Source organism: Podarcis cretensis, assembly GCF_951804945.1.
Source record: "Podarcis cretensis genome assembly, chromosome: 2".
In the NCBI taxonomy this organism is placed as follows: domain Eukaryota; kingdom Metazoa; phylum Chordata; class Lepidosauria; order Squamata; family Lacertidae; genus Podarcis; species Podarcis cretensis.
The window spans coordinates 125,408,687-125,427,628 of record NC_137171.1 but is presented as its reverse complement, the minus strand read 5'-3'; the positions used below and the strand labels follow the sequence as shown (position 1 = coordinate 125,427,628).

The 18,942-nt window shown below is 46.0% G+C and overlaps 3 protein-coding genes across 6 annotated transcripts in view; all 3 read left to right on the top strand.

Moving 5' to 3' along the window:
• Positions 1-378: 378 nt before the first annotated feature.
• Positions 379-5,251, top strand: LOC307208736 (uncharacterized protein). 3 transcript variants are annotated; one of them, XM_079963650.1, is made up of 5 exons: positions 379-562; positions 695-821; positions 2,452-2,535; positions 3,346-4,490; positions 4,571-5,251. In XM_079963650.1, the coding sequence occupies exons 1-4, from the start codon at positions 488-490 to the stop codon at positions 4,464-4,466; spliced, it is 1,407 nt and encodes a 468-aa protein (XP_079819776.1). In that variant the 5' UTR covers positions 379-487; the 3' UTR covers positions 4,467-4,490; positions 4,571-5,251. The 3 variants fall into 3 exon arrangements, with proteins under 3 accessions (XP_079819776.1, XP_079819777.1, XP_079819778.1); XM_079963651.1 differs by having other exon boundaries at positions 2,455-2,535; positions 3,346-5,251; XM_079963652.1 differs by lacking the exon at positions 2,452-2,535 and having other exon boundaries at positions 381-562; positions 3,346-5,251.
• A 3,405-nt stretch (positions 5,252-8,656) lies between these two features.
• Positions 8,657-18,942, top strand: part of LOC307208661 (uncharacterized protein) — a gene marked incomplete at its 3' end in the record, with an annotated part of 170,424 nt that continues 160,138 nt past the window's right edge. Inside the window, exon 1 of the mRNA XM_079963508.1 lies at positions 8,657-8,688. The remainder of the gene's footprint in view (positions 8,689-18,942) is intronic.
• LOC307208515 (uncharacterized protein) lies at positions 10,251-18,347 on the top strand. Of its 2 annotated transcripts, XM_079963155.1 has the most exons (5): positions 10,251-10,420; positions 14,273-14,447; positions 14,580-14,706; positions 15,871-15,954; positions 16,560-18,347. In XM_079963155.1, exons 2-5 carry the CDS (start codon positions 14,373-14,375, stop codon positions 18,092-18,094), a joined length of 1,821 nt encoding a protein of 606 aa, XP_079819281.1. In that variant the 5' UTR covers positions 10,251-10,420; positions 14,273-14,372; the 3' UTR covers positions 18,095-18,347. The 2 variants fall into 2 exon arrangements, with proteins under 2 accessions (XP_079819281.1, XP_079819282.1); XM_079963156.1 differs by lacking the exon at positions 15,871-15,954 and having other exon boundaries at positions 10,252-10,420.

The following is an 18,942-nucleotide window of genomic DNA, read 5'->3' as shown; positions in this document are numbered from 1 at the left end:
AAGTGTTCCAGAGCTTTCCAGTTTTGAGCAATGAGTTTCTGAACAGCTATTAAAACATAGAGGATGAGTTCCTGATATCTCCAATCAGCATTTTAATCAATGAAAATTGTTACCAATCCCAAATTTGGGGTACATGGTGCATTTCTTTCACTATTTCATATATTTTTCATAATATGTGTTTCTATTTTGCATTTGTAATTAGAATTTATGAGTATTAATTTTTTAGAATTGGTATTTGTAATTTGTAAAAGTATGCTATCTGTGTAAATGTCTCCCATCCTAATTAAATCTGCCTTTCTATGAACCACTCTCAGACCTCGTAGTCTAGGGCAGTACATAAATTCAGTCAATAATAATAATAATTTCTGCATTTTTCAGAGCTGTTCCCTGAATTGAAGGGCATAGTGGCAACAGCTGAGAGAGTCCCAGAAGTGGCCCACTTTATGCCGTCGCCTCCTCCTCCTCTGTCCTTTCCACTGCCAACGCAATGGCCTCCGAGCCCCCCTCTGAATCATCTCTTCTTACAGGTGGAGTGGAAATAGGAGCCAGGCAGCTTCCTCAGGTAGGGAAAGAGCAACTGGAGCAGGGAGGAGGGAAGAGGAACAGATGGGACCACCCAGCCTCCCTCTGTGTTGAGTGGGGATGATGGGGACCAAAGAGAAGCTCTGTTTTCTTCCTCTTCTTCTTCTTCCAGGCCCTCTTGACCTTTGAGGAGGTGGCTGTGTTTTTCACGGAGGAGGAGTGGGCTCTGCTGGATCCAGGCCAAAGAGCTCTGCACAAGGAAGTCATGGAGGAGAATTATGAGATGGTGGCCTCTCTAGGTAAGGGCACATTTTTTCCCCTCTTGGCTGTTAGACGTTGAAGTTGGGAATCTGCTGTTTGAACCATTTATTCATGCCGTGTCTTCCTTTTTGGTGACCCCTTGTAGCCGAGTAAGATTGTCTTCCATGAACATGATCTTAATGGTGTGTCCGTAAGGGACTGTGGAGTCCAATTCTGGATCCACACATCCTTCCACAGTGGGGAGATAGGTTTCCAGGCAGGAGTTAATCACAGTGAGGGTTTGCCAAACATGCTTTCCTCTTAGCTTGTTTCTCCCTTTTGGCCTGAGTTTGTGGTTCTTCAAAGTCCATGATGCCTTTGGTAAAGGTTATTTTCCAATCGGAGCACTTGCTGGCCAGTGTTTCCCAATTTTCTGTTCTTATACTGCATTTTTTTTTAGATTTGCCTTGAGACCATCTTGAAACCTCTTTTGTTGTCCATTCTTAAGTTCCATTCTTCAGTTGGCAATAGAATAGTTGTTTTGTTTTTTAATTTTTATTGCATTTTAACATACATACATACCACAAACATACAAGTTACAAAATACATAACCAAAAAGGTAAGAAAAGAAAAAAAAAAAAGAAAGAGAGAAAGAAAATTAAAGTTAAGAACGAAAAAACAAAACATAAAGTACATAAAACATAGACAACTCAACTTACATTGGCTTAGCAGTAACACTGATTGACTTCCCTTTATTTTGATTTCGGAAAAAGTTATCTTATTTATCTATCTGCAGTATCTTTTCATAAAAAAGAAAATTTTTCGTAGTAAGCGTTGTGTCATACCTACTGTGATTTTTACGTATACATATATATTTATTATCAACTTTTTAGTTGTTTTGAAGGCAATAATCAGGCATCTGAACAACATGACCAGTCCAATGAAGTTGATGTTGAAGATTGTAGTGTATAGCAATACTTCTCAGGGACGTCCCTTCCCAGAGTGAGACTGCGTAGACTCCAGGGAAGAAGGCTGGGCAGGCTAAGGAGGGTAGAGGCTTGAATCCTGCTCACACTGAGAGTGATGGAAGTCTGTCCCATCCTGGAATGCAGGCTATAAATTCCCAAGACAGCACAGGGCAGACAGAGCCTGCTTCAGAGGAACTGCCGCTGTTAGATCCGGCTCAAGAGGAGGAGGAGGGGCAGGCTGTCCTCTAGTCTTCTTGGAGTAGGCGGAAGAGTAGAGTAGAGGCGCAACGCCAGCCCAACAGGAGGTGGGTCAACCGGTGGAGGATATTCTGCTGGCGTCAACAGTGTCATCCAGTGGGTCCAACTGTCTCATTGGGAGAGGACTGAGCTGCGAGGGCTCGGACTGAAGCTACTGTGTAAATACTCAATAAATCTAAGAGTAATAAACCTGCCAGCTTGCCGCTTCTTGATATGAGAGGAGCATGGTAAATTCTGACAGCACTGTACTTTTGTCTGTAGGAAACTCTTCATAAGCTGATATTGTGGTATGAATTCCCCACAAAAACCTCTGTAAAATCTACAAAGAGGTTTTCTGGTGGACGTCATTATTAGCTTTTAATGGGCCACCAGATACTTTGCTGTAACAAAATATTGTTATTTTGGATACTTTTACAGTCACATATGACATAAACAACGCTTCTGCTTTACTTATTCCACATAGCAGAGACTCTGATATTCAGATCTGAGCTCACCTCCTCGCTTGGAACAGAAAACGACAGGGATGTTGTCCTGGACCAATTGAGAGGTACATACTTCCACTTTGCTGTGAGGCATACTGTACCTTTGTATGTCTCCTTTCAGTGTGTAGGGATATAACAAGAGCCCTTTTGCATCAGAATGAGGGCCCATCTTTTCCAGCATCCTGGTGCAGGTTTAGGTGATGTATACAGTGGGTTGGAATGTATCAGCAAAATATTACAGATCAGGGAGGAAGGAGAAAACTAAATACAGATGCAAAGCATTTTCACTTGGGGGGGGGGAATGAAGAATGGGCCATAGATGCCTCATCTGTATATAGAAGGGTTTTCTTGCTGTTCAGTGCTACATGGGAGTTGAAGGTAGAACTGGATACTAAGGGTTCTTCAGGCTATTTCCAGATTTCCTTTCCTTTCCTGAAACTTTAGTACATAGGAGAGGGAGGTATGCTAGAAGTGTTAAAATAAGAGAATGTGCTGATTGGTCTTGCTGTGTGTTAAGTTCTCTTGTTCATTTCCTTAAATTGTTGTTGTTGTTTAGTTGTTTAGTCGTGTCCAAGGCATACTTGTCTTCCACTGCCTCCCGCAGTTTGGTCAAACTCATGTTCGTAGCTTCGAGAACACTTTCCAACCATCTCGTCCTCTGTCGTCCCCTTCTCCTTGTGCCATCAATCTTTCCCAACATCAGGGTCTTTTCCAGGGAGTCTTCTCTTCTCATGAGGTGGCCAAAGTATTGGAGCCTCAGCTTCACGATCTGTCCTTCCAGTGAGCACTCAGGGCTGATTTCCTTAAGAATGGATAGGTTTGATCTTCTTCCTTAAATACTTAACAATATTTTCTTATCTCCCACTTTAAACCAGGTGATGGAGGAGGCAATCAGAATATTGAAGGGCCATCTGCAAAGTACTTAAGTGTGAGTGAACACCTTAGCACCCATCTACAAACTAACACAGGAGAGAAACCCTTTAAATGCATGGAGTGCGGAAAGAGCTTCAGTAAAAATGGAAACCTTACTGTACATAAACAAATTCACACAGGGAACAAACCATTTAGATGTATGCAGTGTGGAAAGAGCTTCAGACAATGTTCACACCTTACTATACATCTACGAACTCACACAGGAGAGAAACCTTTTAAATGTATGGAGTGCGGAAAGAGCTTCAGTGAGAGTGGAAAACTTACTATACACCAACGAATTCACACAGGGGAGAAGCCCTTTAAATGTATGGATTGTGGAAAGAGTTTCACCGAGAGTGGAGGGCTTAGAAATCATCAGCGGACTCACACAGGGGAGAAACCATATAAATGTTTGGAGTGTGGAAAGAGCTTCATTCGTAGTGGGAAACTCACTCTACACCAACAAAGTCACACCGGGGAGAAACCATTTAAATGTATTTGTGGGAAGGCTTTCAGTCATAGTGGAGCACTTGCAGTACATCAACGAACTCATACAGGGGAGAAACCATTTAAATGTATTGAGTGTGGAAAGAACTTCAGTGAAGCTTCAAAACTGACCATACATCTACGAACTCACACAGGGGAGAAACCCTTTAAATGTTTAGAGTGTGGACAGAGTTTCAGTCACAATGGAACACTTACTAGACATCAACGAACTCACACAGGGGAGAAACCATACAAATGTACTGTTTGTGGAAAGTGCTTCAGTGCCAGTGGAAGCCTTACTCTACATCAACGAACTCACACAGGGGAGAAACCATATAAATGTTTGGAGTGTGGAAAGAGCTTCATTTGTAGTGGGAGACTCACTGTGCACCAACAAAGTCACACCGGGAGTAAACCATTTAAATGTATTTGTGGGAAGGCTTTCGGTCAGAGTGGAGCTCTTGCAACACATCAACGAACTCATACAGGAGAGAAACCATTTAAATGTATGGATTGTGGGAAGGGTTTCAGTGATAGTAGAACTCTTAGAAGACACCAGCGATCTCACACAGCGGCGAAGCCCTTTAAATGTATGTAGTGCTGAAAGAGCTTCAGTAAAAATGGAAGACTTATCTAATATCAACGAATTCACACAGGGAAAACCATTTAGCTGTATGGAGTGGGAAGAGCTTCAGTAAAAATAGGAGACTTGCCATACATCAACAAATTCACACAAGGGAGAAGCCATTTAGATCAGGGGTGTCCAAAATTTTTTCAAAGAGGGCCAGATTTGATGAAGTGAATATGCATGGGGGCTGACCAAAGTTGTTTTTTTAGGATCGAAGTTGTTGAGCTTTTGGTGGGATTTCCCCCCAAGGTTTTTGAGGGGTTTTTTAGGATTTTACCCCAGGAAATAAACTGCCACAGGGGCCGGAATAAACCAACTTTGGACATGCCTGATTAAGATGTATGGTATGTGGAAAGAGCTTAAGTCAGAGTGCAAGCCTTACTACACATCAACGAACTCACAAAGGGAAAAAACCATTTAAATGTATGAATTGTGGGAAGTGCTTTAATCGGAATGGAGCTCTTAAAAGACATCAACAAACTAATACAGGGGAGAAACCATTTAAATGTATAGAGTGTGGAAAGGGCTTCAATGGAAATGGAACTCTTAGAAGACATCAAAGATCTCACAGAGAAGCAACTGTTTAAATGGAAGGAGTGTGGAAAGTATTTCAGTTAATAAGCACTTACATAGTGTTACGGGGAAGAACCCATTTAGTTTTATGGAGTGTGCCATGTTTTTCCCAGAGAGTTCACTTTGTCACTCATATCAGCAAACTCATATACGGAAAAATCAATTCTAAATGCATGGAGTAATTTTGATTTTCTGATGTTTGTATGGAAAGGTGTACATATATGTATTAAGGCAATGAAGGTAATGTCTCATAACAGTAAGTATATGAACGATGCAATGTACTGTTAGACATGTGCAGAATGTGACTCTCGAGGGCTCACTGAGTGTGAACATGTGCTGAGAGTCCGTTGATATTTGATCTTTGGCAGAGAGAATTGGGAATCCAGAGTTGGGAAAAGTGGAGCACAACTGTGGTGTTTAGGAAGCAGGATTGGCTCTGGAATCCTAGAACTGTGGAGTTGAAAGGGAGCCCAAGGTCCTCTAGTCCAACTCCCAGTTATAAGAAGAGCATAAATTCCATTTTTATAGTTGCAATAAATGGACACTGATAACACAGAAAGACTGGAAAGTAATCCTTAAACTATTCGACGTTGTTTATATTTTATAAATTCATTGTTTTACAATAGCGTCTCTTTTTTATATGTTATTAATTTTTCAAAAATAAGAAAATGAAAACAACCACCATACAAATTCATAAACAAAAATAGAAAAAATGACATTCCCCATATCCCTTCCCTGGTTCCATTATTTATCATCATCCCACATGTCCATTCATAATATCATTACTAGTTCTAGAATCCTGCTAATGTATTAACCTGTGCCCATTGCTTCTGCATATATGCAGTAAAGTCCTTCCAATCTTCCTTTAATTTATTGCCATCTCTTCTTATTTTCAATGTCAATTTTACCATTTCAGCATATTCCATTAGTTTGACTTTCCAATCTTTGGATGGGACATGGATGCCAACAGGGGTCTCTTTGTCTGCCAGGATTCCACCTGGGACCTCCTGCATGGAAAGCATTGAATTCAAGACCTTTAAAAAAAAGTAGGTGGCGCTGTGGGTTAAAGCCTCAGCGCCTAGGGCTTGCCGATCGAAAGGTCGGCGGTTCGAATCCCTGCGGCGGGGTGCGCTCCCGCTGCTCGGTCCCAGCGCCTGCCAACCTAGCAGTTCGAAAGCACCTCCGGGTGCAAGTAGATAAATAGGGACCGCTTACCAGCGGGAAGGTAAACGGCGTTTCCGTGTGCGGCTCTGGCTCGCCAGAGCAGCGATGTCACGCTGGCCACGTGACCCGGAAGTGTCTCCGGACAGCGCTGGCCCCTGGCCTCTTAAGTGAGATGGGCGCACAACCCCAGAGTCTGTCAAGACTGGCCCGTACGGGCAGGGGTACCTTTACCTTTTATCATTTTTTCAAATACAGTATTTGCCATAATATTACAGGACGATCACTCCAATCCTCAATCCCACATCACAGTCATGTTGGTTCCCCCAATGCCCTCAATAGGAACCCAACTACCCATCTGCTTGGCTAGACATTTTCAATCATTATATACCCTTCACAAATACCTCTGTGATGCTGAAGATGATGGTGGTGGCATTAAAGTATTCTGCCCTTCTTCATTCAAGGGAGACCAGATTGTGCCAAAAGTATATTTTTTGGAGATGTCTTTGTTTAGACACAGATGGGGTGTGAGGAATTCTGTATGGTTCTCCACCTCCTTTTTCATCCTCTCAACCACCATCCTGTGAGGTGGGCTGGGCTGAGATGCAGGGACTGGCCCACGGTCTCCAGTGACGGGATCTGAACACAGGTCTCCCGGGTGCAACACAGGAGCCACTGCAGCACCTTGACTTGTGATTAAGACGTTTTGATGGGCTTCCCAAGTCCAACCTTTTCCTGAAAGGCACACAACAGCGGCCCCAGTGCACAGGAAGACGCTTTCTAGTGCTGTCAGATCTTTGGTCCACTGAGGTCAGGTTTGTCCTCACTGACAGACATGAACTTTGTGCATGCTCTGGTTTTGGGGACAACCCATATTTGTAATGATTTTGGGTGGTCTCTCAGTTACCATGTCTGAAGTTTTAAAAGGGTTCCTGTCCTTGCAAGGGGCAGAAAGACTCTGCTTGCAACTGATGCAATGAAGACCAGACTGCCTTGCTTTGCTTTCCTGCTGACCCATAGCAGACCTTTCTAGGGGGTTTGGCTGCAAAGCCAACCCAAACCTTTTACAACAACAGCCTGTACAGTGGTACCTCGGGTTAAGTACTTACTTTGTTCCGGAGGTCTGTTCTTAACCTGAAACTGTTCTTAACCTGAAGCACCACTTTAGCTAATGGGGCCTCCTGCTGCTGCTGTGCTGCCAGAGCACGATTTCTGTTCTCATCCCGAAGCAAAGTTCTTAACCTGAGGTACTATTTCTGGGTTAGCAGAGTCTGTAACCTGAAGCGTATGTAACCCGAGTTACCACTGTAATAGTTTTTTCCCTTCTCATGTGACCAAGCCAGCCGAAATACAGCCCCACTTGGGCTCTTTTCTGCTCCAAAGGAAATTTCCAGTCATGCTTCACTGTACACATGCAGGCACATTATAGAGGGTCATATTCCCCCCCCCCCATTTCAGTGTACATTAAACAATTAACAGGAAAGCAAAATATCCTGTAGCAAAATATCTTCGCCCTGCTTTCTCCCACCAATGTGAGGCTGGGTTGATTTCCTTGCTTCAAAGAGGATCTTGAAATGCAAATGTTTAGAGGAGGGGGAGACACACACACACCCCGTCTGCAGCTGGATTCCTTGGATCCACCTGCCCAACACTGCAGATCCCCAGAGGTAAGGTGTGGGGAGGGGAGACTTTTCATGTCTTCATCTCACCCCCCCCCCTCCCAACCACATCCTTTCCTTTCCTCCCCTTCCTTCTGGTGGTTGAATGTTGTGCAACTTTACACCCCTCCCCTCTTTATCATTGCACCCAGGGCCCCCCATACCTCCCACCCCCCTTTCGCCTCTCTGCTGTGGGGAGGAGGCCACTGTGAATTATTAATAGCAGCTGCAGCAGTTCCCTCTCTGATCTGGCCGGCAGAGACTCTTTGTCTCATAGTGGGGGGGGGGGGCCCTCTCCAATTTCTGGTAACGCAGTGTTTTTCTAAATAAAAACTATAAAGGAAACATGCACTATCTACAAGCAAAAGATTTAAATAGCTACTTTTCTACTGGCAGGACATGGGGCGGGGAGGAGGGGGCCAAGGTCGGAAAAAGGCTGAGGGACACTGGGCTCCATTGGGGGGGGGGGGGCCTTCCCACTATATTTCTAGGTCTCTGCTTGCAGGGAGGGGGGGGGCAATCTCCTGCCCCACCCCCGTCCCCCTCGGTCAATGAACTCGCTTCCTAGAGAGGCAGGAAGTGGCGGGGGGGGGGTAGAGGCAATGTTGGAGGGGGTGGGGTCTCCATGCACGTCCCCGGAAGAATCATGCCAAGCAGGAAACACCACCAGAGCACTCCTGACATATGGTTGTCAAGCCTCTGCTTAAAGACCTCCAAAGAAGGAGACTCCACCAAACTCCTTGGCAGCAAATTCCACTGTCGAGGGAAGAGAAGGAGGCCTGCAAAGGAGGAGGGAAAAGGTGCAACATTTTGGGAGGGGGGGTGATTTGGGGTGCAGGGAGGGAGAAGAATTTGCTTTCCCTCCCCATGAACCTACAAACAGGACACGGGGGGGGGGGAAATGAAAGCAAGGAAGGGCTCCCCCTTTCCCTCTGCAAGCGGCTGCGGGGGTGGGGCGCCTCTCCCCCAAACAAGGTTTGCCTTGCAGGATGAACCCCAGAATCCTAATCTGCCGCCCCCTGGCTGAGCTGGGATCATGAAAGGATAGGAGCCAACTCATAGGGGCCCGAGGGGTCTTCTCCCCTCCCCATAAGATATTTGAGAGGGCTGCCCCCACTATTTTATTCAAGTTGACATCCCTGTATGGCGTGGGGGGAGATATGGAGGGTGGGAGGGGGTCTGCTTTGGTGCAGGGGAAGCAGCTGGAGAACAGAGTCGCCTCTGGAGTGGGGGAGAGGGGGGAGATTTCGAATTGGGTGGGGGGTGAAGGGTGGACAGTGTCAAGGGGAAATCGGCCTCCGGAGCTTCCTGAGTAAGAAAGAGGCTGATGGGAGAAGGAAGGGGGAGCCCCCCCCCCCAGCTCCCCTTTCAGAAATACTAGTCTGGCCGGCTGAGGTTGCTTTGGCACAAAGGAAAGAGCCTTGTTGGGTTTCCCATGTTGGGGGGTGCAGTTGGGGAGAGGTTGCTGTGCTGCTTTTGTGCCCCAAAACTGGAGGGAAGAGGCGCATTTTCCATTTCCTGAAGCATGAAAAAGCACCTTGTCAGTTTCCCTCCTGCTTGGCAAGGGAAATGGGCCCATGGATGGCAGGATTTGAAAGTGATCAAGGTCTCAGGAGCCCTTTAAATATGTTTATGGCAGAGACTGGAGGAATTAAAGAAATGCCCCCTCCCCAGCTGGACTTGGGGAAAGGAGGAGGGGAGGGATGAGCTTTTGATGCTCCTTCTTTCCAAAAAGAGGCTTCTCCAGATATCCTCTTGGGACTGTAGTGCTTTCTGCAAAGCTTCATTAAGAGTTTGGGATTTGATCCTAGAACTTTACAAACCCCTAAAGACTGAGGCAACTTACTATTATAAAGTTCCTGTAGAAAGAATTACATCCTCCTAGTTCCCTGCCTTTGTAATTAGAATTTATGAGCATTAGTTTATGAGTATTGATATTGAAGGAATTGGTTTTTGTGCAGTCAGTTTGAAACTGACCCAAAATCCCCATTTTTTTCTTCTCCAAGGGAGCATTTCTAAAATGCTCTAACTTGAGCTCTTCAGCCAAAACCCAGCTGTATAAACAAGTGCTCAAAGAGCTCTCCTTTATCAGTCTGTGGCAGTCTTGGCTGTTCCAGTGTCTATCTTATCTTACATCCTTCCCACACTCTGACGCACAGACTTAGTCCGGGAATAGCGCCAGGAGTTGGTGACCTCTTGCTCCGAGATAAGAGAATAGGAACAGGAATAGGAACACCTTTTATGGTCAAGAGTACAGGAAGAGGAACATCTGTGATGTATAAGCTGACGTGGCTGGATTCCTGGGGAGGGGGGGGAAGGTGCCTGGAGGATATATTTACTGCATGAAATGTCTCTTTTCTTTGGACTTGCTGTGGACAGACCACGCAAGTGCCTTCTGCTATCCGGAGAGCAGAATAAACGCTTTCTCTGAATCAACCTTGGTGTCATTTGATTTCCTTCTTCCCGGGAGCAACGCAGACCCCACCAGTCGGTGAAGTCTAATAAGGCTACAATATTTATAATTTGTAAAAGGTATGCTATCTGTGTTTTAAAATGTCCTCAAGCAGTCGGTGGCATTTTAATTTTTCCCCCTTTTTTTCTTTTTTTGCTTTGTTGCGGGTGGGTGGGATGGATATTTGGTTGGGGATTAATTTTAGTATAATTGTTCTGTTTTTGTTTTTTGTTGTTTTATTGGTTGTGTATAGTTTGTGTTTTGTTTTTAAGGGGTGGGATCAGGGCTGCCTGGGAGTGGGGCCCCAGCCAACACAATGGCTGGGACAAGTTCCACGGGGGGGGGGGGGGGGGCGGCACTGGGACATCCAATCTCTGTGATCATGGGCAGGAGGAGGAGTTACGCTAAGACCAGACCATGTCATTACCATTGAGGCAGGTTTAGTTGTTTGAAGACTATCCCTGCCTCCAGGTTCGGCCTTGACCAGATGGATACTGGAATCAACAGGCGAAACCCACATGACCTGAAGGTGTTGCTGTGTAATGCCAGGTCAATGATGAATAAAACCACTGCCATCCACGACCTGATTGTGGATGGAGGATTTGACCTGGCACGTGTGACAATGACCTGGTTGGATGAAGCAGATGGGCCTGTCCTTGCCGCTGCTTGCCCACCAGGTTTCTCTTATGCACAGCAACCCAGGTCATGTGGGTGGGGAGGGGGGGTTGCAGTGATTTTTAGGAAGTCATTAGCTTGCACCTGGCGTCCTACTGGGAAGACCCAGTTCTCTGAGTGCATGTTCTGGAAGTTGGGCAATAGGATTCCTTTTGGTGTACCGACCTCCCCACTGCACCAAGGATTCCCTTTCCGAGCTGCTTCAGGTCGTGGCGGATGTTCTCCTGGAGACACCTAGTTTGGTTGTCCTAGGGGATTTTAACATCCATGCCGACATGACCTTACAAGGGGCTGCTCGGGACTTCGTGGAAAGCATGGCCTCCATGGGGCTGTCCCTGAATAAGTTTGGCCCAACTCATAGTCACGGACATGCCTTAGACCTGGTGTTCACCTCTAGTGACGTGGGTGATCTGACACTAAGTAAAAGTGAAACAAAAGAAGTGCCATGGTCAGATCACCTCCTGGTGCAACTGGACTTCTCCACAACCCTTCCCCTCTGCAGGGAGGTGGGACCAATTTGGATGGTCCGCCCCCACCACTTAATGGGTCCAAATGGTTTCCAGAGAGTGGTAGGGGATGCTTTATCCCATGTTGATGGCCTTTCAGCTGATTCCCTGGTGGCCCGCTGGAATGCGGAGTTAACCAGGGCTATCGACTGTCTGGCTCTGAAGCGCCCTATCCAATTGCATGGAGCCCAGACAGCCCCATGGTTTTCTTCGGCGCTGAGGGCAATGAAACAATCGCTGAGACGGCTAGAGTGTCGGTGCCAGAAAACTCATTCCAAATCTGGCCGGACACAGGTTAGAGCTCAACGTCGAGCCTACCAAGTGGCGATAGCGACGGCGAAGAAGGCTTTCTTCACCGCCTCTATTACATCTGCAGAAAATAGTAGCAGGGGACTCTTTCAGGTGGTCCGCAATTTAACGGAACCACCTTTACCACCGGGGCCTTGTAAAGACCCCAAGATCTCCTGCAACGATTTTGCAAAGTTTTTTTGCAGATAAAATCACTCATATTCGGAAGGAGCTAGACACTACCATGGGAGCAGGGCTGGGGTGGGAGAGTGCTAGAGCCCTGTCTGGTCAAGTTGCATGGAATCAATTTCAATCCGTTACCCCCGAGGATGTGGACAGGCTGCTTGGATGCCTGAAACCAACCACCTGTCTCCTTGATCCTTGCCCATCCTTGCTAATAAAAGCAAGCCGGGAAGGGCTGGGTGATGGGCTTTGCGGGGTGGTGAATGCTTCCCTCTGTGAGGGAAAGTTCCCAGATCCGCTGAAAGAGGCGGTCATTAAACCGCTTCTTAAAAAAACATCTTTAGACCCAGCCAGTATGGCCAACTATCGCCCAGTCTCAAATCTTCCATTCTTGGGCAAGCTGATTGAGCGAGTGGTTGCTGAACAACTGCAGGCATGCCTGGCGGATGCGGACCATTTGGATCCCTTCCAATCAGGATTCAGGCCTCATCATGGGACTAAAACTGCCTTGGTCGCGCTAGTTGCTGATTTCCGGCAAGCTAGGGACAAAGGTGAGAGCTGTTTCCTAGTTCTGCTGGATCTCTCAGCGGCCTTTGATACAATCGACCATAACATCCTTCTGGACCGTCTAGAGGGACTGGGAGCTAGGGGCACTGTTCAGGGCCGTGTTCAGAAAGTGGTGGTGGGGGGGGGATAAGTGTTCAGACCCCTGGGCCTCTCCCCCATGCTTTTTAACATCTATATGAAGCTGCTGGGAGAGATCAGGGGGTTTGGACTGGGTGTCCATCAATATGCAGATGATACCCAGCTCTACCTCTCTTTCAAATCAGAACCAGTGAAGGCGGTGAAGGTCCTGTGTGAGTGCCTTGAGGCGGTTGGAGGATGGATGGCAGCTAATGGATTGAGGTGGAATCCTGACAAGACAGGAGTACTGTTTTAGGGGGACAGGGGGTGGGCTGGTGTGGAGGACTCCCTGGTCCTGAATGGGGTAACTCTTGGAAAATAGGCGTGACGTCGCTAATTGGTTTACAATCCCAATTAGCCCCAGCTTACAGCGGTCTTGGGTCCGGCACGTTTCCCTCTCAGCTGCGCCGATCCTTCCGTTCGCCACTAGTGCAGAGTAAACAAACACAGCGGAGCTGTTGCCTTCCGGTGTAAAAGATGCAAACACACCCAGTCTTGTGTGTTTATTTATCAGTCCTTTATTACAGCAATTAGAGAACAAATCAGCATTTCTCAGATTCTCCTGGGCTGCTAGCAGCCATGGCCACCGTCTCTCTCAAAGACAAAGAGACTGTGAGGAAAACTCCTCCCACCTTCCAAATCACATGTCAGAATGGACAGACGTCACACAGAACTCCTTAACCCTCTGAGTTCTGAAAACCATAACAGTAACTGTGCTCCTGAAGGACCAGGAGCGCAGCCTGGGAGTCATTTTGGACTCACAGCTGTCCATGGAGGTGCAGGTCAATTCTGTATCCAGGGCAGCTGTCTACCATCTCCGCCTGGTACGCAGGCTGAGACCCTACCTGCTCGCGGACTGTCTCTCCAGAGTGGTGCATGCTCTAGTAATCTCCCACTTGGACTACTGCAATGCGCTCTACATGGGGATACCTTTGAAGGTGACCTGGAAACTACAACTAATCCAGAATGCGGCAGCTAGACTGGTGACTGGGGGCGGCCGCCGAGACCACATAACACCAGTCTTGAAAGACCTACATTGGCTCCCAGTACGTTTCCGAGCGCAATTCAAAGTGTTGGTGTTGACCTTGAAAGCCCTAAATGGCCTCGGTCCTGTATACCTGAAGGAGCGTCTCCACCCCCATCGTTCTGCCCGGACACTGAGGTCCAGCATCGAGGGCCTTCTGGCGGTTCCCTCCCTGCAAGAAGCAAAGCTACAGGGAACCAGGCAGAGGGCCTTCTCGGTAGTGGTGCCTGCCCTATGTAACGCCCTCCCATCAGATGTCAAAGCGATAAACAACTACCTGACATTCAGAAGACATCTTAAGGCAGCCCTGTTCAGGGAAGTTTTTAATGTGTGACATTTTAGTGTATTTTTGGTCTCTGTGGAAGCCGCCCAGAGTAGCTGGGGAAACCCAGCCAGATGGGTGGGGTACAAATAATAAATTATTATTATTATTATTATTATTATTATTATTATTAATGTCTCCCTAAAAAAACCTGCTTTTCTGTGAACCGCCCATAGAACACCTGGAATAGGGCGGTATATAGATTAAATCAATAATAATAATAATAATTTCTGCATTGTTCTCCTTAAAGAGCTGCTCCCTGCTTTGAAGTGCATCTTGGCAACAGCTGAGAGAGTTCCAGAAGTGGCCTAGTTTACGCCCCCTCCTCCGTCCTTTCCACTGGCAACACAATGGACTCCGAGACCCCCTCTGAACGGCCTCTTCTCAGAGGTGGAGTGAAAAGAGGAGCCAGGCAGCTTCCTCAGGTAGGGTAAGAGCAACAGGAGCAGGGAGGAGGGAAGAGGCACAGATGGGACAACTCAGCCTCCCTCTGTGTTGAGTGGGGATGATGAGGATCTAAGAGAAGCTCTGTTGTTGTTTTCTTCTTCTTCTTCCAGGCCCTCTTGACCTTTGAGGAGGTGGCTGTGTTTTTCACGGAGGAGGAGTGGGCTCTGCTGGATCCAGGCCAAAGAGCTCTGCACAAGGAAGTCATGGAGGAGAATTATGAGATGGTGGCCTCTCTAGGTAAGGGCACATTTTTATTCCTCTTGGCTGTTAGACGTTGAAGGTGTGAATCTCCTGTTTGAGCCATTTGTTCATGTCATGTCTTCTTCTTTGGTGACCACTCATAGCCGAGTAAGATTGTCTTCCATGAACATGATCCTAATGGTGTGTCCATAAGTGAGTCCAATTTTGGATCCGCACATCGTTCCGCAGTGGGGACATAGGTTTCCGGTCAGGAATTAATCACTGTGAGAGTTTGCCAAACATGCTTTCCTCTTAGCTTGTTTCTCCCTTTTGGCCTGAGTTTGTGTTTCTTCAAAGTCCATTACACCTTTGGTAAAGGGTGGGTGGCGCTGTGGGTTAAACCACAGAGCCTAGGACTTGCCGATCAGACAGTCGGCGGTTCGAATCCCCTCAACGGGTTGAGCTCCCGTTGTTCGGTCCCTGCTCCTGCCAACCTAGCAGTTCAAAAGGACGTCAAAGTGCAAGTAGATAAATAGGTACCGCTCCGGCGGGAATGTAAACGGCGTTTCCGTGTGTTGCTCTGATTCGCCAGAAGCGGCTTAGTCATGCTGGTCACATGACCCGGAAGCTGTACGCCGGCTCCCTCAGCCAATAAAGCGAGATGTGCGCCGCAGCCCCAGAGTCGGCCACGACTGGACCTAATGGTCAGGCTTCCCTTTACCTTTACCTTTATTCTCCAATGGGAGCGCTTGCAGGCCAATGTTTCCCAATTTTATGAGATTATACTGCATTTTTTAAAATTTCCTTTGAGAGCGTCTTGAAACCTCTTTTGTTGTCCTCCGTTATTTCTCTTTCCATTCTTAAATTGGGAATAGAGTGGTTTCTTTTGAAGGCAATAATCAGGCATCCGAACAACATGACCAGCCCAATGAAGTTGATGTTGAAGATTGTAGTTTATAGCAACACTGTACTTTTGTCAGTAGGTAACTCTTCGTAAGCTGATATTGTGGTATGAATTTCCGCGCAAAACCTATGTAAAAACTACAAAGAGGCTCACAGGGTAATAATGGTGGCATGAGGTTTGCTGGTCAGTGTCGTTTATCAACTTTTAATGGGCCACCAGATACTTTGCTGTCTTTGTTTCACATGATTAATATTTTTGAATATTTTTACAGTCACATATGACATAAAGAGCTCTTCTGATTTTCTTATTCCACATAGCAGAGACTCTGATACTCAGGTCTGAGCTCACCTCCTCGCTTGGAACAGAAAAAGACAGAGATGTTGTCCTGGACCAATTGAGAGGTACATACTTCCAATTTGTGTGAGACTGTAATTTCTATGTCTCCTTTCAGTGTGTAGGAATATAAAAAGAGCCCTTTTGGATCAGAACAAGGGCCCATCTTTTCCAGCATCCTGGTGCAGGTTTAGGCAATGTGTACAGTTGGTTGGAATGTATCAGTGAGATATTACAGATCATGGAGGAAGAAAAAAACTGAATACAGAGGCATAGCATTTTCACAGGAGGGGTAAGATGGAGAAAGTGTGTCCCTCCAGAGGTTGCTGCACTACAACTCCCATCATCCCTGGTCATTGGCCATGTTTACTTGGGTTGATGGTACTTAGAGTCCAACCAGATCTGGAGGGCCATAGATGCCTCATCTCAGCATAGAAGGTTCTCTTGGTGCTCAGTGTTACATGCGAGTTGAAGGTAGAACTGGATACTAAGGGTTCTTGAAATTATTTTCAGATTTCCTTTTCTTTCCGAAAACTTTAGTACATAGAAGAGGGAGCGATGCTTGAGGTGTTAAGTTAAGAGAAGGTGCTGATTGGTCTTGCTGTGTGTTAAGTTCTATGGTTCTCTTCCTTGAATACCTAACAATATTTCCTTATCCCCCACTTTAAACCAGGTGATGAAGAAGGAAATAAGAATTTTGAGGGGCTATCTGTGAAGAACTTCAGTTTGAGTGAACACCTTAGCACCCATCTACAAAATAACACAGTGGAGAAACCCTTAAAATGTATGGAGAGTGGAAAGAGCTTCAGTAAAAATGGAAACTTTACTAGACATCAACGAATTCACACAGGGGATAAACCATTTAAATGCATGGAGTGTGGGAAAAGTTTCGCTTATAGTAGCAGCCTTAGAACTCATCAGCTAACTCACACAGGGGAAAAACCATATAAATGTATAAACTGTGGAAAGAGCTTCAGGCAGTGTTCACACCTTACTGTACATCTACGAACTCACACACGGGAGAAACCTTTTAAATGTATGGAGTGTGGAAAGAGCTTTAGGGATAGGGAAATACTTACTGTACATCAACGAATTCACACTGGGGAGAAACCATTTAGATGCAAGGATTGTGGGAAGGGTTTCAGTGAAGGTAGAAAACTTACTAGACATCAACGAACTCACACAGGGGAGAAACCATTTAGATGTTTGGAGTGTGGAAAGAGCTTCAGTCAGAGTGCAAGCCTTACTAGACATCAACGAACTCACACAGGGGAGAAACCATATAAATGTATGGAGTGTGGGAAGAGCTTCAGTGACGGTGGAAAATTTACTAGACATCAACGAATTCACACTGGGGAGAAACCATTTAAATGTATGGAGTGTGGGAAGAGCTTCAGTCAGTGTTCATACCTTAATATACATCAACGTATTCACACAGGGGAGAAACCATATAAATGTATGGAATGTGGGAAGAGCTTCAGTGAAAAGAGAAACCTTACCTTACATCAACGAATTCACACTGGGGAGAAACCATTTAGATGTATGGATTGTGGGAAGAGCTTCAGTCATGGTCCATACCTTACTGTACACCAACGTATTCACAAAGGGGAGAAACCTTTTAAATGTCTGGAGTGCGGAAAGAGCTTCAGTACAAATGGAAACTTTACTAGACATCAAGGAATTCACAAAGGGGAAAAACCATTTAAATGTCTGGATTGCGGAATGAGCTTCACTGAGAATGGATCTCTTGCTAGACATCAACGAATTCACACAGGGGAGAAACCATTTAGATGTATGGAGTGTGGAAAGAGCTTCATTCAGTGTTCACACCTTAGTAGACATCAACGAACCCACACAGGTGAGAAACCATATAAATGTATGGAGTGTGGGAAGTGCTTCATGTGTAGTTGGCAACTCAATGTGCACCATCAAAGTCACACCGGGGTGAAACCATTTAATTGTAAGGATTGTGGGAAGGGTTTCAGTGATTGTATAAAACTTACAATGCATCAACGAATTCACACAGGGGAGAAACCATTTAGATGTATGGAGTGTGGAAAGAGCTTCATTCAGAGTTCACACCTTAGTAGACACCAACGAACTCACACAGGGGAGAAATCATATAAATGTATGGAGTGTGGGAAGGGTTTCAGTCAGAGTGGATCTCTCAGAAAACATCAAAAATCTCACAGAGAAGCAATTGCTTAAATGAAAGGCGTGTGAAATGAGTTTCAATTACAATGGAGTTCTTAACGCCTGCTGGCGGTCACGGGAGAGAACCCATTTAGTTTTATGGAGTATGCCACGTTTTCCCCACAGAGTTCACTTTGTAGCTCAAATCGACAAACTCATATAGGGAACAATAAATTGTAAATGCATGGAGTATATTTGATGTTCTGGTGTTTGTATGGAAAGTTGTACATACATGTATTAAAGCAAATAAAATGTCTCATAATAGTAAGTATGATGAAAGCTATAATGTACCGTTAGGGATGTGCAGAATGTGATTCTGGAGTGCTCCTTGTGAGTGAACATGTGCTGAGAGTCCGTTGATATTTGGTCTTTGGCAGAGAGAGTTGGGAATGGAGAGTTGTGGAAAGTGGAGTGTGATGGAAAGTTTGTTTTGCTGGGCAGGTGGGCTCACCAAGTGTTTTCTTTTTCCCTGCCAGCAAATGGTTAACAAATGACTGCTTCTGATTGGCCGGGGTTCCAGGAGAGGGAGTTGAAAAGGAGAGGTTTTGGAGAGACAGGTTTCAGGTGGGGAGATAGGTTGGGGATAGGTAATGAGAGGAGAGAGAGTTGGTTTTGGGTAGAAACATCAACTCTGAGGAATATATCACAAGCTAGAGAAAGAAGTCTCTGAGCTTAGGGTGAAGGACAGTGTGTGGCGTCCTGTGAGAGTAACAGGCCAGGAATTAACTGGGAGGCTGAGCCAGGAGAAGTAGAAGCTGGAAAGAGACAGTCTACTTAGGTCTCATTCCAGCCAGGAGGGGAGAGATTCTTCTAGAAAAAGAGAAGTGTCCCAAACCAGTTAAGAGGGGTGTGGAGAATGGTAT